This window comes from Erinaceus europaeus, chromosome 7 (genome assembly GCF_950295315.1).
Source record: "Erinaceus europaeus chromosome 7, mEriEur2.1, whole genome shotgun sequence".
Taxonomy (NCBI): Eukaryota; Metazoa; Chordata; class Mammalia; order Eulipotyphla; family Erinaceidae; genus Erinaceus; species Erinaceus europaeus.
In genome coordinates this window covers 116,114,867-116,136,150 of record NC_080168.1, presented here as the reverse complement: position 1 = coordinate 116,136,150, position 21,284 = coordinate 116,114,867, and the positions used below count along the sequence as shown (strand labels likewise).

At 41.6% G+C, this 21,284-nt stretch overlaps 1 protein-coding gene across 3 annotated transcripts in view; it reads right to left on the bottom strand.

The window, feature by feature from the left end:
- Positions 1-5,977: 5,977 nt before the first annotated feature.
- The window catches only part of CCNT1 (cyclin T1), a 21,912-nt gene continuing 6,605 nt past the window's right edge, over positions 5,978-21,284 (bottom strand). The window contains exons 3-9 of one of the 3 annotated variants that reach the window (XM_007528529.3): positions 17,758-17,886; positions 15,616-15,676; positions 13,943-14,005; positions 12,901-12,946; positions 11,627-11,790; positions 11,393-11,463; positions 5,978-7,579 (exon numbers count right to left, since the gene is read on the bottom strand). In XM_007528529.3, the coding sequence (XP_007528591.1) occupies positions 6,176-7,579; positions 11,393-11,463; positions 11,627-11,790; positions 12,901-12,946; positions 13,943-14,005; positions 15,616-15,676; positions 17,758-17,886 (1,938 nt within the window). In that variant the 3' untranslated portion in view covers positions 5,978-6,175. Of the gene's footprint in view, positions 7,580-11,392; positions 11,464-11,626; positions 11,791-12,900; positions 12,947-13,942; positions 14,006-15,615; positions 15,677-17,757; positions 17,887-21,284 lie in introns of those variants that run through there. The other 2 variants (XR_009550867.1, XM_060195454.1) reach the window with 2 other exon arrangements.

Here is a 21,284-nt window from a genome sequence, read left to right as displayed (position 1 = left end):
GTGCGCTTAACCCGCTGCGCCACCGCCCCAGACTAACTTGCCGCGGGTGTGAAATCCCAGTTACGTTTATTTTTAACTTTCAGAGCATTTTCGATACCGGCTGATGGTGCGAGAGACACAATCCAGGTCTCAGGCCTTCGGGTGCTGCGCACAAGCCCCCCCTGTGCTGTCGCCCAGCCGACGGAGCCCTTCCTTGCGGAGAACTCATCCCACAGTCACTCAGCACCAGAGACAAGAGCCTGATAGCTCCGCGTGAACATGTTAGAATAATCTGGGACTGTGAGTACGGCCTAAGTGCCTTGCAACACCGCAGCCCGCAGAATGGTTAGGCATGTTAGAGAAACCAGAACTCGAACCCAGAAAGCAGTCACAGTACAGGTAGTCTGGGAAACAGAACCGGCAACAAAAGATCAAAAAGTGGTATTAAAACTACGGTGAACATGGGTTGGCAAGCAAGTCCCTCCGATCATTTTTCCCCCCTTCCTTTTACCAGAGCACTCGAGCAGCTCTGGGTTATGGGAGTGCAGGGGATTGAACCTGGGACTTGGAAGCTAACCATTAGGCTATCTACCCCTGCCCAGAATGTTTTTTTGTTGTTGTTCTGGAGTACTGTTCGGCTCTGCTTTATGGTGGTGCAGGGCCTTGAACCTGAGCATGAGACTGCATAACCATTACGCTATCTCCCCGGCCCCTATCAGAGTTCTGCCCCTCCACTGAAGTTCTGGAGGGGGCAAAAGTGGTGGAGTCTTTTTTTAATGGGAGGAACTAAAAAGAACCAAGTGTGGCTGGTTTTGGGGAACCTCATGTATGTACTGCAGGCCACGTTTATTCAGGAGAGAGAGATGCTACTAACATCAAGGCTTCCTGCTTTGCCATAGCGCCTACCAGGAACTTAAATGTGAGTCACCTGCACGGCAAGTCAGTTACATCTGCGGTGCGGGCCCTTCAGCCCTCCCCCCAAGTGCTTTCCCTTACTAAATGCATCATTCATCCTTTTAGAGCTGGTAAACAATAGCTACAATGAATCGTGTTATAATTTTATTGTATCTCAGCAAAAGGTTTGAGTATGCAACACCAGTTTCCCTATGCATGCATTATTAATGCTATTAAGTTTCTGCTTTCCAAATACATTGAGGTACCTATGTCAAATGTTTTTTAACTATAATTATAAATCATTTTGATAGTGCTTGCTAGATAAGCAAGGTTTGTATTACCCGTTAAAGCCATACTTTTATACTTTTATTTATTTTTTTTTAGTATTTTTTTTCTTTTGTCGCCCTTGTTTTTTTGATGTAGTTATTGGTGTCATCATTGTTGGAATGGAGAGGAGGGGAAGACGGAGAGAGAACAATAGACATCTGCAGACCTGCTTCACCGTCTGTGAAGCAAATCCCCTGCAGGTGGGGAGCCGGGGACTCGAACCCAGAACCTTAAGCTGGTCCTTGCGCTTTGCGCAACCTGCTGTGGTACTTTAACCAGAGCACTGCTCAGTTCCAGCTTACAGCGTGAAAGTATGTTAGCATAGCCATTATACTATCTCCCCCACCCTACCTACTCTTAAAAGTATTCATGCATAAATTCAGATGGAGGCTTTCCCTCCCCGTGACATTTTATACATTCAGGTTCACTGTGATAGCCAAATCTTAGGTTTTGCGATGGACTCAATTATAAGCGGTTGGGTAGTAGAGAAAGAGCAAGCTACTACGAAAAGAAAATTTATAAGCACATGTATCAAATGGCAGTTAAAGTTAATCTGAGGATTCAGTACACAGTCAGATTGAGTACTTTTATCACTCTTTTATTGATGGGATGGATAAATACAGATTCAGAAACATACTTGACAGCAAGATATCAAACTGACAGCCAGACTATAAAATGTATACAATGTCCTTAAAAAAATTTTTTTTAATTATTATTATTTTTTTTTACAAAGAGCCCTTACTGTAATGGTCACTTACATCCTATCATTCACAAAACAGCAGTGGAGATCCCAGGGGGGGTAGCATCCAGAACTGAGGTGCCCCGAGCACAGAGGCAACAGCAGCGGAGGCAACACTGAGAAAGGACTCTTCAGAGCAATACAAAGAAAACAGACAAAAAGAAGACCACAAAATTGTACCTGAGTGACATAGATTGGTAAAGTGTTTTACTGCTTTTTTTTTTTCTTTCCCTTCTTTGCTCTTTGGTCTGACAAATTTGGGTGTGTAGAGTAGGGTGGGGAAAACAGTTTCAAATCCAGAAACTTAGGTTAACACCAAGTTAGGTGGCTTCAGTGCTTAACTCAGCACTCTGTATGTAACCAATTCAAATGTGATGAACCACCACTAGTCAAGTTCCTAGCATCTCTGGGACTTACTGGAGACATAATTGCTCTGGCTTCACTTGGCACGCTGTGAAGCATCTCTCTGCATGCTTAACGTGAATACACACTCAAAGGGGAAGAGTAGATTCTGCTTTCTTACACATCTTGCTCTTCTCTTTTCCAATGACAAATTCATTTAATACAACATTTTCAATAAATTTTAAAAACACTAAAATTGAGGGATTCTTCCTCTGAGAAGTTTTTTTTTCCCTTTATTTTTTCTCATTCCAGACCACTGTTTCAGGTAGGATTGCAGTACCATGCTTCAAACTCAAATCCAAAGAGGGATAAAAAGACAGAACAAAACTTGACAGTGTGATATTGCACAATATTTTTTCAACCATCAAGAGTAAACAGTTACAAGCTGGGTGTTAATAAGCAGCAACATAAGAAATCTGGGGAGGTGTCATTCATTGAAAACAGTGGAATTGTGAGGGGCTTATTTCTTATCATACGACAGGTTGCATAGACTGCTTTAATTCTCCCAAACCCAAGAGAATAATACTTGTATTCCAATTTCGAGATGTTCTAGGATCTCTCTTTTCCTAGCATAAGTATCAAAATAGCTTATCAACAAAGAATCCATTAAAAAATTAGTTTCCAAAAAGATGGGAAACACAAATGTAATTAAAATCCACTCACACTGGGATTAAGCGCCCCCCCCCCTTGCCTTTGTCCTAAAGCAAGGTGGGTGAGGGGTATGCACTTTCAATCCAGGCAAATAGGTAACAGTGGCTTATGGAAATCAGTCCTGATGTTACCATGATTTAGTTCTATATCCTAATGCATTGCTGCTTCCAACTGAAGATTTAAAAAAAAAAAAAAATTTCCTATCAGCAATAGTGAAGCCAATAATTCAGAACTCCGAAAACAGGATGCATTAAAATAAAAACATTAAAATGATTAAAAGAAAAGAAGGCAGCTGAGGGCTTCAGATATGGAAATACATTGATTCTTGAGTGGGAAGACGACTAATTCCTACATATTCTCCAAGCCCAGTAAGCATGGCTGATGCTTCACAAGCCCAAGTTAGCTTTACTTAGTGCTAACAGCGACACAGGTAACTAACTGATTAAAGACCCTAGGGACAATCCACAGGTATCTGTTTTTGCTAACAAGAGATTCAAGAAGGTTTAGGGATGAGATTTACAGAACTAGAGGTTCCAGGCCTGCTTACCACAACTATCCTTGATAGTCTAGATTAAAAGGCAAGAGAAGTCACATTTACTGACTAATTTTGGGAAGTACAAATCCCATTTCTCACCCATCAAGGTGTGATGGTAAAGAAAACACAATGCTCAGAATACAGTGTAGAAACCACATAATCTTTGGAAGCCAAAGCTTACAAAACCTGGACAGTGGGCATGCTAGTTAGTGGACAGGCTCACCTGTTAATCTATAGGTAAAGCGCAGCTTCATGCAAAAGCTCAGTGAGTTCCATACCATATGAACACAGGCATCACACACTATAGGTGTCCTAATATCAGGAGTCATTAATGCAGAAAAGCCTCAAAGTTGACCTACACCAACAATGATCTAATAATGCAAAGGTCAAGCTACATTAATATGGAGAAGCTTTTAGGCTCAAGTAAGCACTGTTTTCCTAGTTCATTTATGACAAAATTGAGACAAATTACAGAGTGCTGTGGAATACTGCTATGAGCCAAGTATATATGCCTAGGATAGAAAATATGTGACATTTGTTGAGAAAAACTGAAAGTTGTTGGAAAAGGCATTTCAGTAAGCAGTGATCGACTTCACAAAGAGAGACAAGCCTTTAAAAACCCTTTTGGGAAAATCAGGAAGTAAAGCAGACTCCACAAAGCAAAACCTAAATAAACGCAAAGTTCAATTTTAGTAAACATACACATCTATGAATTACCTAGCAAAACACAGAAATATCAAGAAGAAACCAATGGCATCTAGAAAAGAGAAGGGGCATTCCAAGTCAAAAGTATCCTGGCTTGCAGGGCAGCAAAGAGCTCATTTTACAAAGCAACAGCAGGCACAGTGAAGCACGCAGAGACGCTGAACACTCAGAGGCCACTGCGCCATCAATGCCGACTGTCTCGGTTTTCTCCTTTACCTGTTCCTAGGAAGCAGCAGCACATGTACAACTACTGTCTCTGTGACTTTCCACAAAGAAAACATGCTCCCTTCATATATATTTGGTGTGAAGGAAGTTGCATTTACAAATATGTAAATTCAAACCACATTCTCTTTCTGTGGCCACAAAAAAGGTCTTGAAGAACCAAGGTTATCTCATCTAACAGCCTGTGGCTTCCAGTTAGACAGATCAGAATGCTTGCTAGCTAGCCTCTTCAAAGATTTCTTTGTTAAATAAAAAAGCTGGCTCCTAAACTTTGGGATTACAAAGCACCCATGAATAGCACTTCTGGCCTGTTTAAAGGGCTTAGAAATCTCCAGTGAAATTGTTTCCAGGCTAAAGACACCAACGATGGAAAATGTAAAAGTGACAGTTGGCTGAGCTTCTCACCCCATGACATCAGGTACTGCTAAATTCACAAGCTCCAATTCCCAAGCTCATGGGCTACCAGAAATGATGCCACTTCCCTTCAGACAGCTAGATAAAAAGCAAGCCTTACCTTCACAATATAACAAACTATTATGCCCTTGCCCTACAACTTCCAAATCACACTATGTTTTCAGTTTCCTCTAACTGCATGGCTTCCCCAAAACTATTCTCCCCAAAGGTCTGGACTTTGACAGGCAGAGACCCTGAGACTACTCTCATTCAAACACTTCCCCAAAGCTTAACTCACCTTGGAAAAAAAAAAAAGACACACCTGATTCTGTAGGGCAGAGCCAGTCTTACTTGCCAACTCATCTTCCTCAACCCCACCACTGGATCAAAAGGAAAGTGGGAGTAAAAAGGAAGCTTTTCCACTGGAAGCCAGAGTCAGGCCACTGGCTGCAGTTGCCTCAAACAGCATTTAGAGGGCTACCTACCACTCAATCACAACATAAAGAAAGGGGCAAATACCATGTCAAAACATGCCTCTTTCTTCATGTTCTAAAGTACACACCATGTTCTCTCTAATGAACTGCTGGGAAGTGAAAATGGTAAGGGGCAGGAGGAAAAAGCTAAAACATGATTTTTAAGCACACACACTTGGAACACACATACCCACACTTAAAGATCTCAACACTTCAAGAGGCCAGAGCTTATCTCAGAACTCATGGCAAGGTCTACCCTCCCATCTCCCAACACACCCCTCTCCCAGCCCTACCCACCCCACCCCCCAGGAGTCACTGCTATGTGTCTCATACACACAGCAAAATTCTTACTCCCTCCCCAATATATATATATATATATAAAAACTAAACAGATAACTTACTTTCTTTAAATTATTTTTAGTCTCTTAAAAGATTTTGACGCTTAAATACTTCCTCTCTTCCGATATATTAAACACCAAAAAGATCCACAACTCATAAAACAACCTTCCCGTATTTAAGTTCTGGTAAGAAGATGGAAGATACCAGCTGTAATCAACCTATCTAGCAGGTGGAGGGGCCGAGAATAGAGAAAGTACTCTTAATCCTTCACAGCTTCAACACATTTTCAACTCTAATACCAGTAAAAACTATAATAAAATAGTTAAATTTCTGAGGCAGCAGACATAATAAGCAAGGCCTTCTACCACCCACATCTCAGCATCAATGTACTCCTTAGTCCAAGAATAATAACAGATTTCATTGGGGAAGTAATTTTCTTAGTTCAGAATCAGTAGCTTTTTTTTTAAAAAAAAAAAAGTTTTTTTAAGTTTTTTTTTTTTCCTCCACTCCTCTTTTTCACTTAGGAAGGGGTGGAAGTGGTGGAGGAGGTTCTGAAGGTAGAGGTGGTAACCGGGGTTTGTCTGTAGTGCCTGACCTGGAAGCCATTCCACTAGCACGTGGATTTAGATATTCACTGTAAGAATGAACAAATTCAAATGCAGGGGGCTGTGTGGGCTGAACACCCTGGGCACTGAGAAGGGAGTGAAGCATGTTCACAGTATCCTGATAGTCAATTGTCTGGGTTGTGTTGTGACCATTGGCCCCAGAGGAGCTTTTATCCAGTTTCATATGAGGAACTCGAGTTTTACAGCTGGGCTGTGAGAAGGGAAGGCTACTTGTGTCTGAGCTGTGCCCAGGCAACTGGGTCATTGGAGGGAGAGGAGGGAAAGTGAAACTTAGAGAAGAGGCTTTAGTACTCTTGGCAACCTTGGCTGGGTGCTCAAACACTGCTGCTCCAGTCTCTTCAGGGGGACCCCTTTTACGAGCAGAACTAGAAGAGGGGAAAGAGCCGGACAAGCTATAGCTTTTGTGTGCTAATGAGCTGGTCTGGCTACTATGTTTTGGGTCACCGGGACGTTTGTTCCCTGTCCCAGCCGGAAGCTGTGAGTGAGAGTGCTTGTGTGAGTGGTGATTATGATGATGGTGGTGATTAGATAAATGAGCTTTGTGTTTTTCTTTGTGCTCTCGGCTCTTTGTGCCACTGTCATCCATAGAGTTGTGCTTGTCAGGTGCACCGTGAACTTTAATGCGCATTTTTATCTCCTCTGATTTTGAAGGTTTATCTCCACTGGCCATTGGGATTCTCATCTTAACAGCTGTTTTGTCAGCCTTTTCCAGAAAAGCCCGCTCAGGGTTTTCTGAGCCCTCGCTGGGCATTTTCAGAATCACTGAGGAGTGACTATCATGGTGAGACAGGAGGTTCTGGGCAGCATACGCGTACTGCGATTTCACGTTGGCCTCCATGTTTTCCAGCTGCCTCTTCTGAGCAGCCAGTTCTTCCGCGTGCTTCGCGCGGTATTCTTTGAGTGACACTTTAGCTGCTGGCACACTCTTACCAGTCTGCTTCTGGGAAACAAATGCATTTGAGCCATCCTGTTGCAAGGAATGATCAGCTCCTCCTATAAGTGCTAAATTCTCACTAGTCCGATGAGCTTGAGCAGGTTCCAGTTTAAAAGGAGGCTGGTGAGAGGACACCCAGCGTTCGCCCTGCAGTATCTCCATGCTGCTCACATTACTGGAGGGCTCTTCGGGAGCTGGGAGGGAAGGCGCTGCACTTGCAGAAGAAGTTGACATACTCATTAAACCTGCTATCGTTGAGTCTGAAGAGCTCTGGGAAATCATATTGAGAATTGTCTGCTCTGAAGTGCTTTCATCAGTTCCTCGGTCCTCTGCTTTTGTTTTTCTAGCAGCTTGGCAAGCCTAGAGTGAAGCAAACGGCAGCTCTTCACTTGGGATAATTTACTACACTGGGGAGTGGGGGTGAGACAACAACAAACACTGAACCAAGTCGACTTTGCACTGTGATCCTAGACATTTTAGACAACCCATAAGCAGAAGGCTACTCTCAGGAGATCCGATTATCACTATCCGATAAAAGACTTTTAAAGGAACTAAGAGATAGCTCACCCCGTAGAGCACATACTTCACCATGCAGGAGGTGGGTTCAATTCCCCAATCACCATATGCAAGGTGCCATAAAAAAGGTGAAGCCTCACTAGTGCTTCAGTGGTACTATGGTGTCTCTCTCTGTCTCTCTCGCCCTTGTCTTTTTAAAGATTTAAGTATTTATTTATTCCCTTTTGTTGCCCTTGTTGTTTTATTGTAGTTATTGTTGTTGTTGGATAGGACAGAGAAATGGGGAGACAGAGAGGGGGAGAGAAAGACAGACACCTACAGACTTGCTTCACCGTTTGTGAAGTGACTCCCCAGCGGGTGGGGAGCCGGGGGCTCGAACCGGGATCCTTAAGCCGGTGCTTGCACTTTGCACGACCTGTGCTTAACCCGCTGCGCTACTCCTGCCCTTGTCTCCCCCCCCCCCAGGTATTTATCACTAGGGCTCAGTACCATCACTACAAATCCACTGCTTCAGCAGCCATTTCGTTCTTTTGTTTTTTCTTTTTCTCTATTTTATTTGATAAGACAGAGAGTGAGATAGAAAGATAAGACACGTGGTGGTCCAGGAGGTGGTGCAGTGGATAAAATACTGGACTCTCAAACATGAGGTCATGAGTTCAATCTTCCAACAGCACATGTACCAAAATGATGTCTGGTTCTTTATGTCTCTCTACTCCTATCTTTCTCATTAAGAAATAAAATTGTTTAAAAAAAAAGAAAAAGAAAGAAAGAAAAGAAAAAGAAAGGAAGGAATAAAGACACCTGCTGCAGACCTGCTTCACCATTTGTGAAGCACCCCACCCCACCCCCCACAGGTGGGAAGTGAGCGCTCTATAAGCCAGGCCCTTGTCAAGGCAGATCCTATCTTAAAAAAAAAAGTCTTGGGGGTATGGACCGACCAGTCAACGCCCATGTTCAGCGGGGAAGCAATGACAGAAGCCAGACCTTCTACCTTCTGCAACCCTCAACGACCCTGGGTCCATGCTCCCAGAGGGATAGAGAATGGGAAAGCTACCATGGGAGGGGGTGGGTTATGGGGATTGGGTTTTGGGAATTGTGTGGAGTTGTACCCCTCCTACCTTATGCTTTTGTTCACTAATCCTTTCTTAAATAAAAAATTTAAAATAAAAAAATAAATAAAATAAAAAATAAAAAGTCTTGGGGGTCAGGCAGTAGCGCAGCGGGTTAAGAACACGTGGCACAAGCACAACGACCAGTGCCAAGGATCCTGGTTCAAGCCCCCAGCTCCCCACCTGCAGGGGAGTCACTTCACAGGCGGTGAAGTAGGTCTGCAGGTGTCTGTCTTTCTCTCCCCCTCTCTGTCTTCCCGCCCTCTCTCCATTTCTCTCTGTCTTCTCCAACAATGATGACAATAATATCTACAATAAAACAAGGGCAACAAAAAGGAATTTTAAAAAAATTTGCTGGGGATGGTAAAATTAAGCCATAGCAGAGGAGTTTATTTTTTTTTCTGATAAATGAAACTTCCACTGACTTGTGAGGAAAAAATAAACCATCAAAATGGTTCTCTTTTACAATGTGAGAAGCACGGTGGCTACTGGAGGGAAGGGCAAATGCAAAGGATAGGTAAAGGGTCTCTAACGACACTGGGACTCTGTGGCAGGTATGATTGAAGAGTCACGTGGGTATGAAAATATACAAAAATATTAGAACATTTTAAACCAATGTTAAATCAATTATAAACAAACAGAAAAAAGACTATCAGCTGTAAAGTCTTAAAAATTTGCAAAAGCAGACTGGGATATGGTTAAGTGGATAAGATATTGGATTCTCAAGTGTGAGGTCCCACAGTCGGACCCCAGCAAGGCATGTACCGTAGTGATGCTCTAGCTTCCTCTCTCCTATCTTTTCCATTAAAAAAGAAATAAAATAAAAACAAAGTTCCATAACATGCTACAATAAGAGTGAACTTCATGGACACCAAGCTAAGTGGGATAAGTGAGTCACGAAAGGGCAAATACAGTATTTATATGAGGAACTTTGAGTAGTAAAAATCATGAAGACAACGGATAACAGTAGATGCCAAGGGCCAGAAAGAAGCATTTGTTCTATGGGTGTAGTTTGTCTTACAAAATAAAAAGTATTGAGAGGATGGATGATGACGACTACGTACTGTATGTATTTAGTATCACTGAGCTATAGACTGAGAGCAGCCAGGTAGGTGGTGTGGTGAACCATCAATTCAATCTTTAGTATCACATGGGACAGACTAGTGCTCTGGTTCTCTCATTGTTAAGATAATTTTTTAAAAAATGGTTAGGATGCTAAATTGTTATTTGTATTTTACCACAATTAAAAAGAGAGAGAGATTCTGCCATTTGCAACAACATAGATGAACCTGAAATTTATTCACTAGATGAACTAAGCCAAATATAGAAAGATTCGGGCTGGGGAGACAATATATAATGGTTTTGCAAAAGCCTCTCAAGCCTGAGGCTATGAGGTCCCAGAATCAATCCCCAGCACCACCATAAGCCAGAACTGAGCAGTGTCCTGGTCTCTTTCTCTCTCTAGGTATCTTTCCCTCTGTATATACTCCTTATTTAAGGCAGCACAATTTGTAATAGCCAAAACCTGGAAGCAACCCAGTGTCCAACAACAGATGAGTGGCTGAACAAACCACTTTGTGTATGTGGTATACCATATACACAATGGAATACTATCTAGCTATTAAAAACGGTTGACTTCAGAACTCGGGCGGTAGCGCAGCGGGTTAAGCGCAGGTGGCTCATAGCGCAAGGATGGGCAGAAGGATCCCAGTTCAAGCCCCGGCTCCCCACCTGCAGGGGAGTCACTTCACAGGTGGTGAAGCAGGTCTGCAGGTGTCTGTCTTTCTCTCCCCCCCTCTGCCTTCCCCTCCTCTCTCCATTTCTCTCCTATCCAACAACAACGACATCAACAATAACTACAAGGACAACAAAAGGGAATAAAAAAAAATAAATATTTTTTTAAAAAATTTAAAAAACAAGGTGACTTCACCTGATCTTGGATGGAGCTTGAAAAAAATCATGTTAAGTGAAATAAGTCAGAAACAGAAGGATGAATGTGGGATGATCTCACTCTCAGGCAGAAGTTGAAAAACAAGATCAGAAGAGAAAACACAAGTAGAACGTGAACTGGAGTTGGTGTATTGCACCAAAGTAAAAGACTCTGGGGGGGGGGGGGGAGTACAGGTCCTGGAAAAGGATGACAGAGGACCTAGTGGGGGTTGTATTGTTATGTGGAAAACTAAGAAACGTTACGCATGTACAAACTATTGTTGTTACTGTGAACTATAAAATATTAACCCCCCAATAAAGGAAAGAATGTTTAAAAAAGTCTAAGTTACACATGACAAAATCCTTAAAAAAAATAATTTAAAAATTAGTAAATAGGAAGACTCCATCTCACTTATTTGTGAGATGACCAAGTGACCATTTCACAAGCACTAGCACAAAACAAACAGCAGAACTGTTGACTTCTGGGCTACTATTCAAACTATGAAGTTCAAATCATGATTACTGACAGACAAAACCGAGGGTATACACCCATTGCTATTACAGTCACAGTGCAGCCAGCCAAAGAAAACGGGTTGTTCCACAAATTATTAATTCTTACCCTCCAATTTCGAATGCGTTTGAGTCTATTTGGAGTTTTCTCCAGAATCTGTAGAAACTCATGTGTCAGCTCTACAAATAAAATAGGACATTTAAGAAAAACGAAAACAGGCAGATTAATGAAACAAGTATACCCTCAACTAACTATTATCGGCTGAATCAAGTCACATCTGGCCAGATATGTGACATATATCAAGAATAATTGCTTTTCAAGGTCCCTTACTCTAAAACTTACCATCTAAAAGCTCCAAGGTCACAGTGGCGTCAACATACTCCCACCAGTGCTTCCCATCAGTTGAGACTGGGATCTCCCAGTTGGACCACTTGCAAGCCAGATGAATGCAGACACAGGCCACTACAGGAGGTGTGTACTGCAGGCTAAATGTGGTCAAGTGCAGGCTGACATCACAGGGAAGGAAACAAGAGAGTGTCATGAGCTCTCAATACTGAACCCAAAGTTAAAACTCTCCATTATTAAAAAGAAAAAAAAGAAAAAAAAAAAAATAGGACACCGGAGAGCAAGAAATATGCAGTGCTCTGATCCAGTTCTCAATAACATTTCCATTAACCTACCTGCTCGAGTAACATTTCTAAATTGTCTATTACACAATGTTCAATTCACACACTGGGTAAGGACCAAAATAAAAAACAAAACAGACCATGTACTCAGTTTTTTAGAACAAGAACCTATAATCCTGAGAACAAGCTCAGAACTTATGAGAAACTAAGATTTCTTTCGTTTGTGCAATCCTTAAATCAAATATACTTAAATACTAATAGGCTTGACTGATGGCTTGGTTTTTTTTTTTTTTTTCTGCTCTCTATGACCATAAAACTAAGCCTTTTTGTCCTGAGTATCTTTAGCAGTATCTTTGGTTTCCATGAACAACCACTGGCAGTTGGAAATAAGAATGAAGCGATCAGTTGGTGTTGCAAGTTATGCAGTAATTGTTTGGTAAAAAGAAGTAATTCTATACAAACAGAATATTCATTGATATGTGGGGAGGGGAGTCTTTAAAATGTAAAATTATTACAGAATCCTCCAAATGCATGTCTAGTCAGCATCACTGTGACTGAAAGTTTGCCCAAACTGTGAGAACTATACACATGGATATTTTATTTTTATTTATTGTTATTTTTCTTTTCTTTTTTTGCAAGAGCACTGCTCAACTCTGGATTATGGTGGTTCAGGGAATTGGAGCTGGGACTTCAGAGCCTCAGGCTTGAGAGTCTCTTTGCATAATAACCGTTATGCTATCTACCCCCACCCACTCTTAGATATTTTAAAAACAAAATAATCATATGTGGAGTTAAGGATACTATCAATCAACAGTAATTACATAAACTAAACAAATCATAAAGCATCAGAATAAAATTTAATATACAACCATTTATATCATACCTGTGTCGTTTGGGTTCAGCTACTAGCTTTCAATACACACCGTAAAAGTAACAATTTCAACCCAAGTAAAGTCCAATCCCAAAAACAGAAAAGAAGTAAATATAAACCTGTTGGTTGCCATGAAGTAAGATGTCTGGGCTAAGTCCTTGCTTGCTATATAAAAAAAAAAAAGGGGGGGGGGAAGAGGTCTTTAATTGCTTTCATTGCCAATAATTACTTACAATCATTTAATATTTGCAAGAAAGAGTTAAATAGTGAAGAAGGCAGACATTATCTCTAATCACCTAATGTTTATGTTCCACCAATGCAGAGAGATACACCCTTTTTAATTTTTACCATTTTTAAAGTTTATATTGGCTTAGAAACAGAGAAGGAAGAGGAAGGGAGGGATGGGGGGAGAGAAAGAGACTAACCTATAACACTGCTTTACTGCTTAAGAAGTTTCACCCCTGCAAGTGGGAACCAGAAGCTTGAACCTAGGTTCTAGTACACTGTGATGTGTGAGCTCAACCAGGTGCAGCACTAGCTAGCCCTGGGCTCTTTTTACTCTTAACATTAATTACACTGCTTCCAGATGTAGAAACTTAAGCTTGAATCTGTACGCAACATATGTAGGGTATTTGTCTAAATGCACTTTCTGGGCATCTTCCCCCACAGTCTGGTGTGAAATTTTCAAAAGACAGAAAAGCATTTCTTTTTAATTTTATAACAGTTTTGTTTTTTGAAATAACCTTGGTTCCAAGAGACTATGAGTATTTTAGAAGTACCATTTCTCACCTCTTCAAAATGTGTTACCACACATCACCTTCCCCATCAAACCAATAACCCTCTGTGAAAGTCTACTGGATCCCCTCCATCTTCGCAACCCCTCTCCCAAATCTCTTGATCAATCCCACCCAGTAGGGTACCTCTTATCACTCATGAAACCCTGAGTTCCAAAGCCCCCACCATGGCCCAAGGGGAAGCTCCATAGATGAGAGCTGTCTGGTGGTGTCTCCCCATCTTTTTCTCTGTCATTTTGTCAATGAGTTTAAAAGGATGGGGTAAGGGGATAGAATCAGCCCAGAAGTGGCAGAATCGTGCAGCATGAAACCCCAGAGCCACAAAGGAAAAGAAAATAGGGAAAAAAAAGAAAAAAGGACTACTTACCTCGAACAAGCTGAGTACACTTTACCACATGTGTATGTGGGTGGTCAATTGTTAGTTCAAAGCCTTTAAAAAAAATAAAAATACTTAAGATGTATTTATTTTATTTTAGTCTCATCATTAAAGGACTCTCTTATTATAGTCTCCAAAATTACTTTTCAGAGGTTAAAAGTCAAAAGATGTAATATGCCTAAAACACTCATATTTTGGGCAGCAAGATGTACCAGTAAGAGGGAGGAGAGAAAAGTCAAGACCCCTGAGAGCCACCTATTCAAAACACAAAGCATGCTTTTAGCGTAAAGGCTGGAAGCCAAATTTAAACGTCGAAGACATCTATTCCTCTCACGTCAGCTGTGTTCCTTTTCATGCTTTAATTACAATAGCTGCTGATCATCTAAACCCAAATTCACTTTTTATTTATTTATTTATTCCCTTTTATTGCCCTTGTTGTTTTCTTGTTGTAGTTATTGTTGTCGTTGTTGTTGGATAGGACAGAGAGAAATGGAGAGAGGAGGGGAAGACAGAGAGGGGGAGAGAAAGATAGACACCTGCAGACCTGCTTCACCACCTGTGAAGGGACTCCCCTGCAGGTGGGGAGCCGGGGGCTCGAACCGGATCCTTATGCCGGTCCTTGTGCTTTTGCACCACCTGCGCTTAACCCGCTGCGCTACCACCTGACTCCCAACCCCAATTCACTTTACCAAGATTACGTAACACCATCAGTCTGTCTAGAGACACCTGAGGTTCTTTCTATTCATGTAAATGGTAGTCTTAATACAAAAAAAATCAGAGAAATACATGAAAGTACTCTGTCAATCAAATCAATCTTAAACAACGGTAAAGCAGCCAGGAGGGTGACCTGAGTACACAGCTTGTGTTTGCGGGTCCCAAAGCACAATGCCCAGGTGCCATCACTGTGTTCTGGCTAAGAGAACACTATCAAGGCTGCTCACCAATCACTGTAACTTGAACTCTTCCAACTCCACTACTCTGCTGTTCAAGAACTAGCAATTTTCCTGATGTTCACCGATCTACCCCTTCCTTCTTATTTTCTTTCTCTATCCAAAATAAACATTTTTAAAAACTTAAAGAAAGGGTGGGTGGGTGGGTGGGTAGAATACAGGTCCATGAAGGATGGTAAATGACATAGTGGGAGTCGTATTGTTAAATGGGAATCTGGGGAATGTTATGCATGTACAAACTATTGTATTTACTGTTGAATGTAAAACATTAATTCCCCAATAAAGAAATAAATTATTTAAAAAAAAACTTAAAGAAAAGCCCTACTCAATACTAGTGAGTGTCAACTATGTCTACATTCCTCTGTGGTCTATGCCAGAGTAACACTTTTGAGTTCTACAGCTTCTATAACATGCCAAAATCTTCCCACGAGATTTTCTTTTTTTTTTTAATCTTTATTTTTATTGGCTAGAGACAGCCATAAATTGAGGAGAAAGACAGAGAGACACCCGCAGCCCTGCTTCACCACTTGTGAAGCTTTCCTTATGCAGGTGGAGGCCAGGGGCTCAAACCCGGGTCCTTGCGCACTGTAACATGTGCGCTCAACCAGGTGCGCCACCACCTGGCCCCTCTTCTTCCTGTTTTGTATTTGACAAATTTTGTAATCTTATTATATTACGCGCATATATTAATGTTTTGTAGGAAAACAAACATACCCAAAGTCTGAAGAATTATACTTTCTAGTATCACCAGATCTTGAACTTGTTGCAGGTAAGCCTAGAGGAGAGAAGACAACAATTACCTTCAACAAAAGGCACAATTAAGAGAAAAAAAAAACCCTAACAACCCCTCAAAGAAAACCTGCCAGCCGAAGTAAACTTTATACTTCATTTTATGATTCTGTATAAGACCAATAAGAACTTACACTAGTTCTTTTCATAATGTGAAAAAAATCTTACCCTAATTTTTTAAATTATATTTATTTATTGGACAGAGACAACCAGAAATCAAGAGGAAGGGGGAGACAGAGAGGGACAGAAACACCTGTAGCAGTGCCTCATCACTTGTGAAGCTGTCCTTCTGCGGGTGGGGACCAGGCACCTGGCACCATATTGTCCCCTAATCATCTCAGAAGATCCATACGGAAGCAGATAGGCAAATACATCTTTAAGAAGAAATCAGGGGCCGGGCGGTGGCACTCCTGGTTAAGTGCACATAGTTCGAAGTGCAAGGACATGTGCAAGGATCCATCTTCAAACATCTGTCTCCCCACCTGCAGTGGGGTCGCTTCACAAGTGGCAAAGCAGATCTGCCGGTGTCTATCTTTCTCCTTCTCTATCCCCTTCCCCTCTCAATTTCTCTTGGTCCTATCAAATAAAATTGGAAAGGGGAAAAAAAAAAAAAGGAAAAACTGGCCAATGGGAGCAGTGAGTTCACAGTACCTGCACTAAGCCCCAGCAATGACCCTGGAGGCAAAATAATTAAAAATAAATTTTCAAAGAATTATTTTGGTTTTAAATTGTGAAAAAAATTCTTAGTTAATTCTTAAGAAAAATGGCATTTACTAATCTCACCCTCACCACCATAAGCCAGAGCTGAGAAGTGCTCTGGTAAAATAAATAAATAAATCTATGTCCTGAGCAACAATTTTCAATAAGAACAGAATTTCCCATAATTAGAATGAAAGCATTGGAGGTTATGCAATACACCAATGAACATAATTAAAGGCTAAACAAAAATAAACTAACCCTCAAGAATACTTTCTCCAAAATTATCAGAACACAATTCCTTTACCTGTTTGATAAAGAATGACTTAAATACTCATTACAAGTGACTGGCACAGTCTAATAACAGAAAAACATACCTAGAAAGCCAGAGCACTAGATTTCTCACAGTTCATAATTCAATATCCCAATCATTGACTTTTTTCTTAGAATTTAAAATCATTAGTGGAAAAGAGACAGTGAAAGACAGCCGAGAAGGCAGCACAGCATGTCTGCACTGCTCAGGAAGTTCCCCCAGCAGGAGCTCCCATGTGGTGGTCCTAGGCATGGTAACCTGCTGAGGAGCCACCTAACCTGACTCTGAAAACCAGGAGTTTCCTTCCTTTATTTAAGTCAAGGAAGGATTAGGAGTCATGTATACACACAAGGATAAAAGTCCAGAAAGACAGAAACCAGAATTACAATTAGCAGCGCCCTCTCCTCCTAGAGCGAGGAACAAAGAGCTTTAACTTTTACTTTAAATGACTTTTAAGTGCTTTCATTCTTTTAAAACAAATACAGATAACTTTTGTAAATAAATCCCTAAAAAAAATTTAAAGAACCCAGTTTTTTCAAAGGGTCCGTAATAAAACCCAAGCCCCCAGTCTTCATCAGCAGGGGAAAAGCCTCACATGTGAAGCAGAGCTGCAAGTGAGTCATCCCCCCTTCCTCTTCCCCACCCCCTTCTCTCTCACTGTCTCTACCAATAACGATTTTTTAAAGCTGGAAATTATCAGAGTAACCAAAACATACATATAAAACAAAAAATAAAGCGCCTCAACATTTAGAGTGGAGAATTAATAAGATGGGGAACTACTTGGGAGACAGGAGCTGAGAAAGTCCATAAAGATGTAAACTCATAGAAAACAGTAACAGTTCACTTATGTGCCAGGAATTCAAATCAGATCTCAGTGAAAACTTTTGTATTTCTGCACTTTCCATTTGCTACAAGTTCACTTTTGCTATACAATTTGTTCTAGTAATTAAAAATATTGAAAGGTTTCTTTAACAGCCTCCATTCAGACTCAGTATATCAAACTAAAGGCAGTTGTAATGATTAAAATAAAGAGAAGTAGATTTGCAGTTAACCCATACCTCACTCCTGATATCAGGAAGTGACTCCTGCGGATGTAGACAGGTGTGCGCTACCTTGATGACATGTTCCAACTTTTTGGGCTGTTCCTCTACTTTGGCAGCTAAAAACAAGGCCGCTGGAGCCACCGACTGGATGGAGAGAGCGGGGAGGGGGACATCACACTATTTACTTTTCAATCTAAAAACAAAGTTCTTTACTTTATTATCTCTTATATGCCTTTTACTTCACTTAAAATGTCAACCCCTCTCCTAGTCATGAACCCATTTCACTTATAACAAGCGATACCAATACCTGAACAGATCCAGTTAAACTCTGCTGGTGATCATTTTTAAGAACCGGAGAAAGGGGGAAAGAGAACCCCCCCCTATGCATAGGACAGAGAGATACTGGGAAGGAAGGTGGGGACAGAGAGCACAGCACAGGGAAGACGCCTACAGCTGCTTCCCCACTCATAAAGCGGGGCCCCACTGCAGATGGGGACAGCGACTTGAAGCCCAGCCTTGTGCTCGGTAGCGTGTGTATTCAACCAGTCGTACCACTACCCAGCCTCCCCCTTAAGCTGTCTTCAATACAGTGGGGGCCAGGCTCAAACCTGGGCTAAACACATGGCAAAGCAGCACACTACCCAAGTGAGCCCTTTCACCAACCTAATAGGAACATTTAAAAATATTCTTGTTCTGTAAGGACCCAGAGCCCATCCTCTTAACCAGGGAGCTCACCTCAACTAAAAAGTATAAAAATAGGTTGAGCACACACATTACAATGCAAGGACTCAGGTTCAAAGCCCCAGTTCCTACCTGTATGGGGGGGGGGGAGCTTTGCCAAGTGGTGAATCAAGGCTGAGGTCTCTCTCCCTATCTCCTTCCCTCTAAATTTTTGGCTGTCTCTATCCAGTAAATAAAGATTATGAAAAAAAATTTTGTCTTTAAAAATAAAATATAGCCTTGGGAGAAGAGCATAATACTTATGCAGAGAGACATTCATGCCTGAGGTATCAAACCAGGTTCAATTCTCAGCACCACCACACAGGTCTGGTGTAAAAAGAAAAATTAAATTAAATAAGAGATGCAAATATAACAAGTGGCTTACCACTGCTCTTATATTTTCCTATTTTAAAATAGTCAAAAAACATTCAGGAATTAAATGAGTCCATTAAATTTCTTCTCATAGATGGCAGATTACTCTGTTAAAACTATTTGTAATAAACTAGAAACTAAATATGCATCAGTGTTGAACTTGGCATCCCAGGAGTTGGCACAGTAGGCGAGGCGTTGGACAACTCTCAGCATGGCTGGCACGGCATGTGCCAGCGTGATGTTCCCGTTCTCGCCCTCTCCCCTCTTTAATATATAAGTTCTCATCTTTAAGCAATACTGAACTGGTGAAATGGATTATGACAGCCGCACGATGAAATACTATCATCGCTTACTGAGAATTAAGTCATTTGAGTCTGGCGATAAAGAAGTATGAATTTCGGTGCCTGCTGTACCACGTGTGTGGCATGTGGAAACACTCTACCAGAGCTGAGCCTCTCTCTACCTGAGAAAGTCATCCCAGAGAAATGAAACCCAACACTGGCAAAAGACAAGGTGGAGGAGAGAAGGAGAAAACTTCTTTCAGTCAGATCTAAGTGTCTTCCTTCTGGGATCCCGGATAGATCTTTTCATTGTTTTTTAAAATTGATTGGATAAGAAAGAGAGAAAGCCAAACTATCACTCTGGCACACGGGGTCCTGGGGGTTGGACCCAGAACCTCAATTGAAAGTACAAGGCTTAGGACTGGGAAGACAGCGTAATGGTCACACAAAAAGCACCAAAGGTCCCAGGTTCATCCCCAGCTCCACTATATGCCAGGGTTGATAGGTGCTCTGGTGGGAACAGAATTCAAGGCTTTATCCGCTGCACCACCTCCCAGCCCCAGAAATATACTGTGTCTTAATCTGAGTGGTAGTTAGAATGGTGAAAAAAGTAACCAACTTGCACATTTCAGATTCCTGTCCTTAACCATGTGTGCTTAACTGCACTAAAATGTTAACAACTAAAAGAAGGCAAGAATCTAGGCTCCAAGGCACTAGAGTTACAGTAAAATGAGGGAAACATGAGGGTTGAGCATGAGGTGGGAAAAACGGGGTCCCCACTGCAGGGGGGAAGCTTCACAAGTGACGCTGCAGCTGTCAGTCTTTCTCCTCTACCCCCCACCCCCCAACTTCTTTGTCTCTATCAAAAAAAAAGGAAAGGAAGGAATGCGAACAGAAAGACAAAAGCAAGCAAGCATGAGTGGTAGAGCTCATCCTGCAGGCAGTGAGCCCAAGAGGGAAAAGTAGTAATGGTATATGGCATACAACTGTAATGTACAAAGATCTCAAAATTAAAAAAGAAAAAGCAAAACAAGGGCAAAGAGGATCAACAGTCAATTTTAAGTTACTTCTTTTATTTCTTTTTAAAAGATTTCTTATGGGAGATGGGAGAGAAAGAGAACTAGCGTTGATGCTGGGGACTGACCTGTAACCTCAGGCATGCACCCTGGCACTCTTACAGACTGAACCTAATTACTTATAGTTTATGAACAATAGCCAAAAGGCATAAAAAGACATGTAAATTAAGGAAATAACTTTGAGGGTGGGAGAGTGTAATGGTTATGCAAACAGACTTTCAAGCCCGAGGCTCCCAGACCCCAGGGTGAATCCCACCTAAGCCAGAGTTGAGCGGTGCTCTAGCAAATGACTTTGGAATTCCATCTATCTAATATATCACTGTGTCAAACTTAAGAATTTTTTTTAACTTGAGAGAAAGACAGACACCTGCAGACCTGCTTCACCACCTGTGAAGCGACTCCCCTGCAGGTGGGGAGCCGGGGGCTCAAATCAGGATCCTTACGCCGGTCCTTGAGCTTTGCACCACGTGTGCTTATTTTTTAAAAAATTTTTTACTATCTTTATTTATTGATTGGCTAGAGACAGCCAGAAATCGAGAGGGAAGGGAAGGATAGAGAGGGTGAGAGACAGACACCTGCAGCACTGCTTCACTACTTGTGAAGCCTTCCCCCTGCAGGTGGGAACTGGAGGCTCGAACCCGGGTCCTTGCGCATTGTAACAAGTGAACTCAACCAGGTGCACCATCACCCGGCCCCCACCGGCGCTTATTAACCTGCTGTGCTACTGCCCGACTCCCCAAACTTTTCAATTTTTAAGTAACATGAACATACAGAAAGAACCAAGGAATGTGAAAATGTACTCTTTTTTTAATATTGATTTATGTGTTTATTTATTTGAGAGAGGGGACAGAACATGATCTGGCACGTGTGATGCTGAGGACAAAACTCAGGACCCTATGCTTTTTTTACTTTTACACCAGAGCACTGTTCAGCTCTGGTTTAAGGTGGTACTGGGGATTGAACCTAGGACCTCAGCCTCAGGCATGAGTTTTTTTTGCATAATTATGTTACCTCTCCAGCCCAGAAATGTAATTTCATTACAACAATCCTATAAATTGTGGTCTGGGAGGTGGCGCAGTGGATGAAGCAGTGG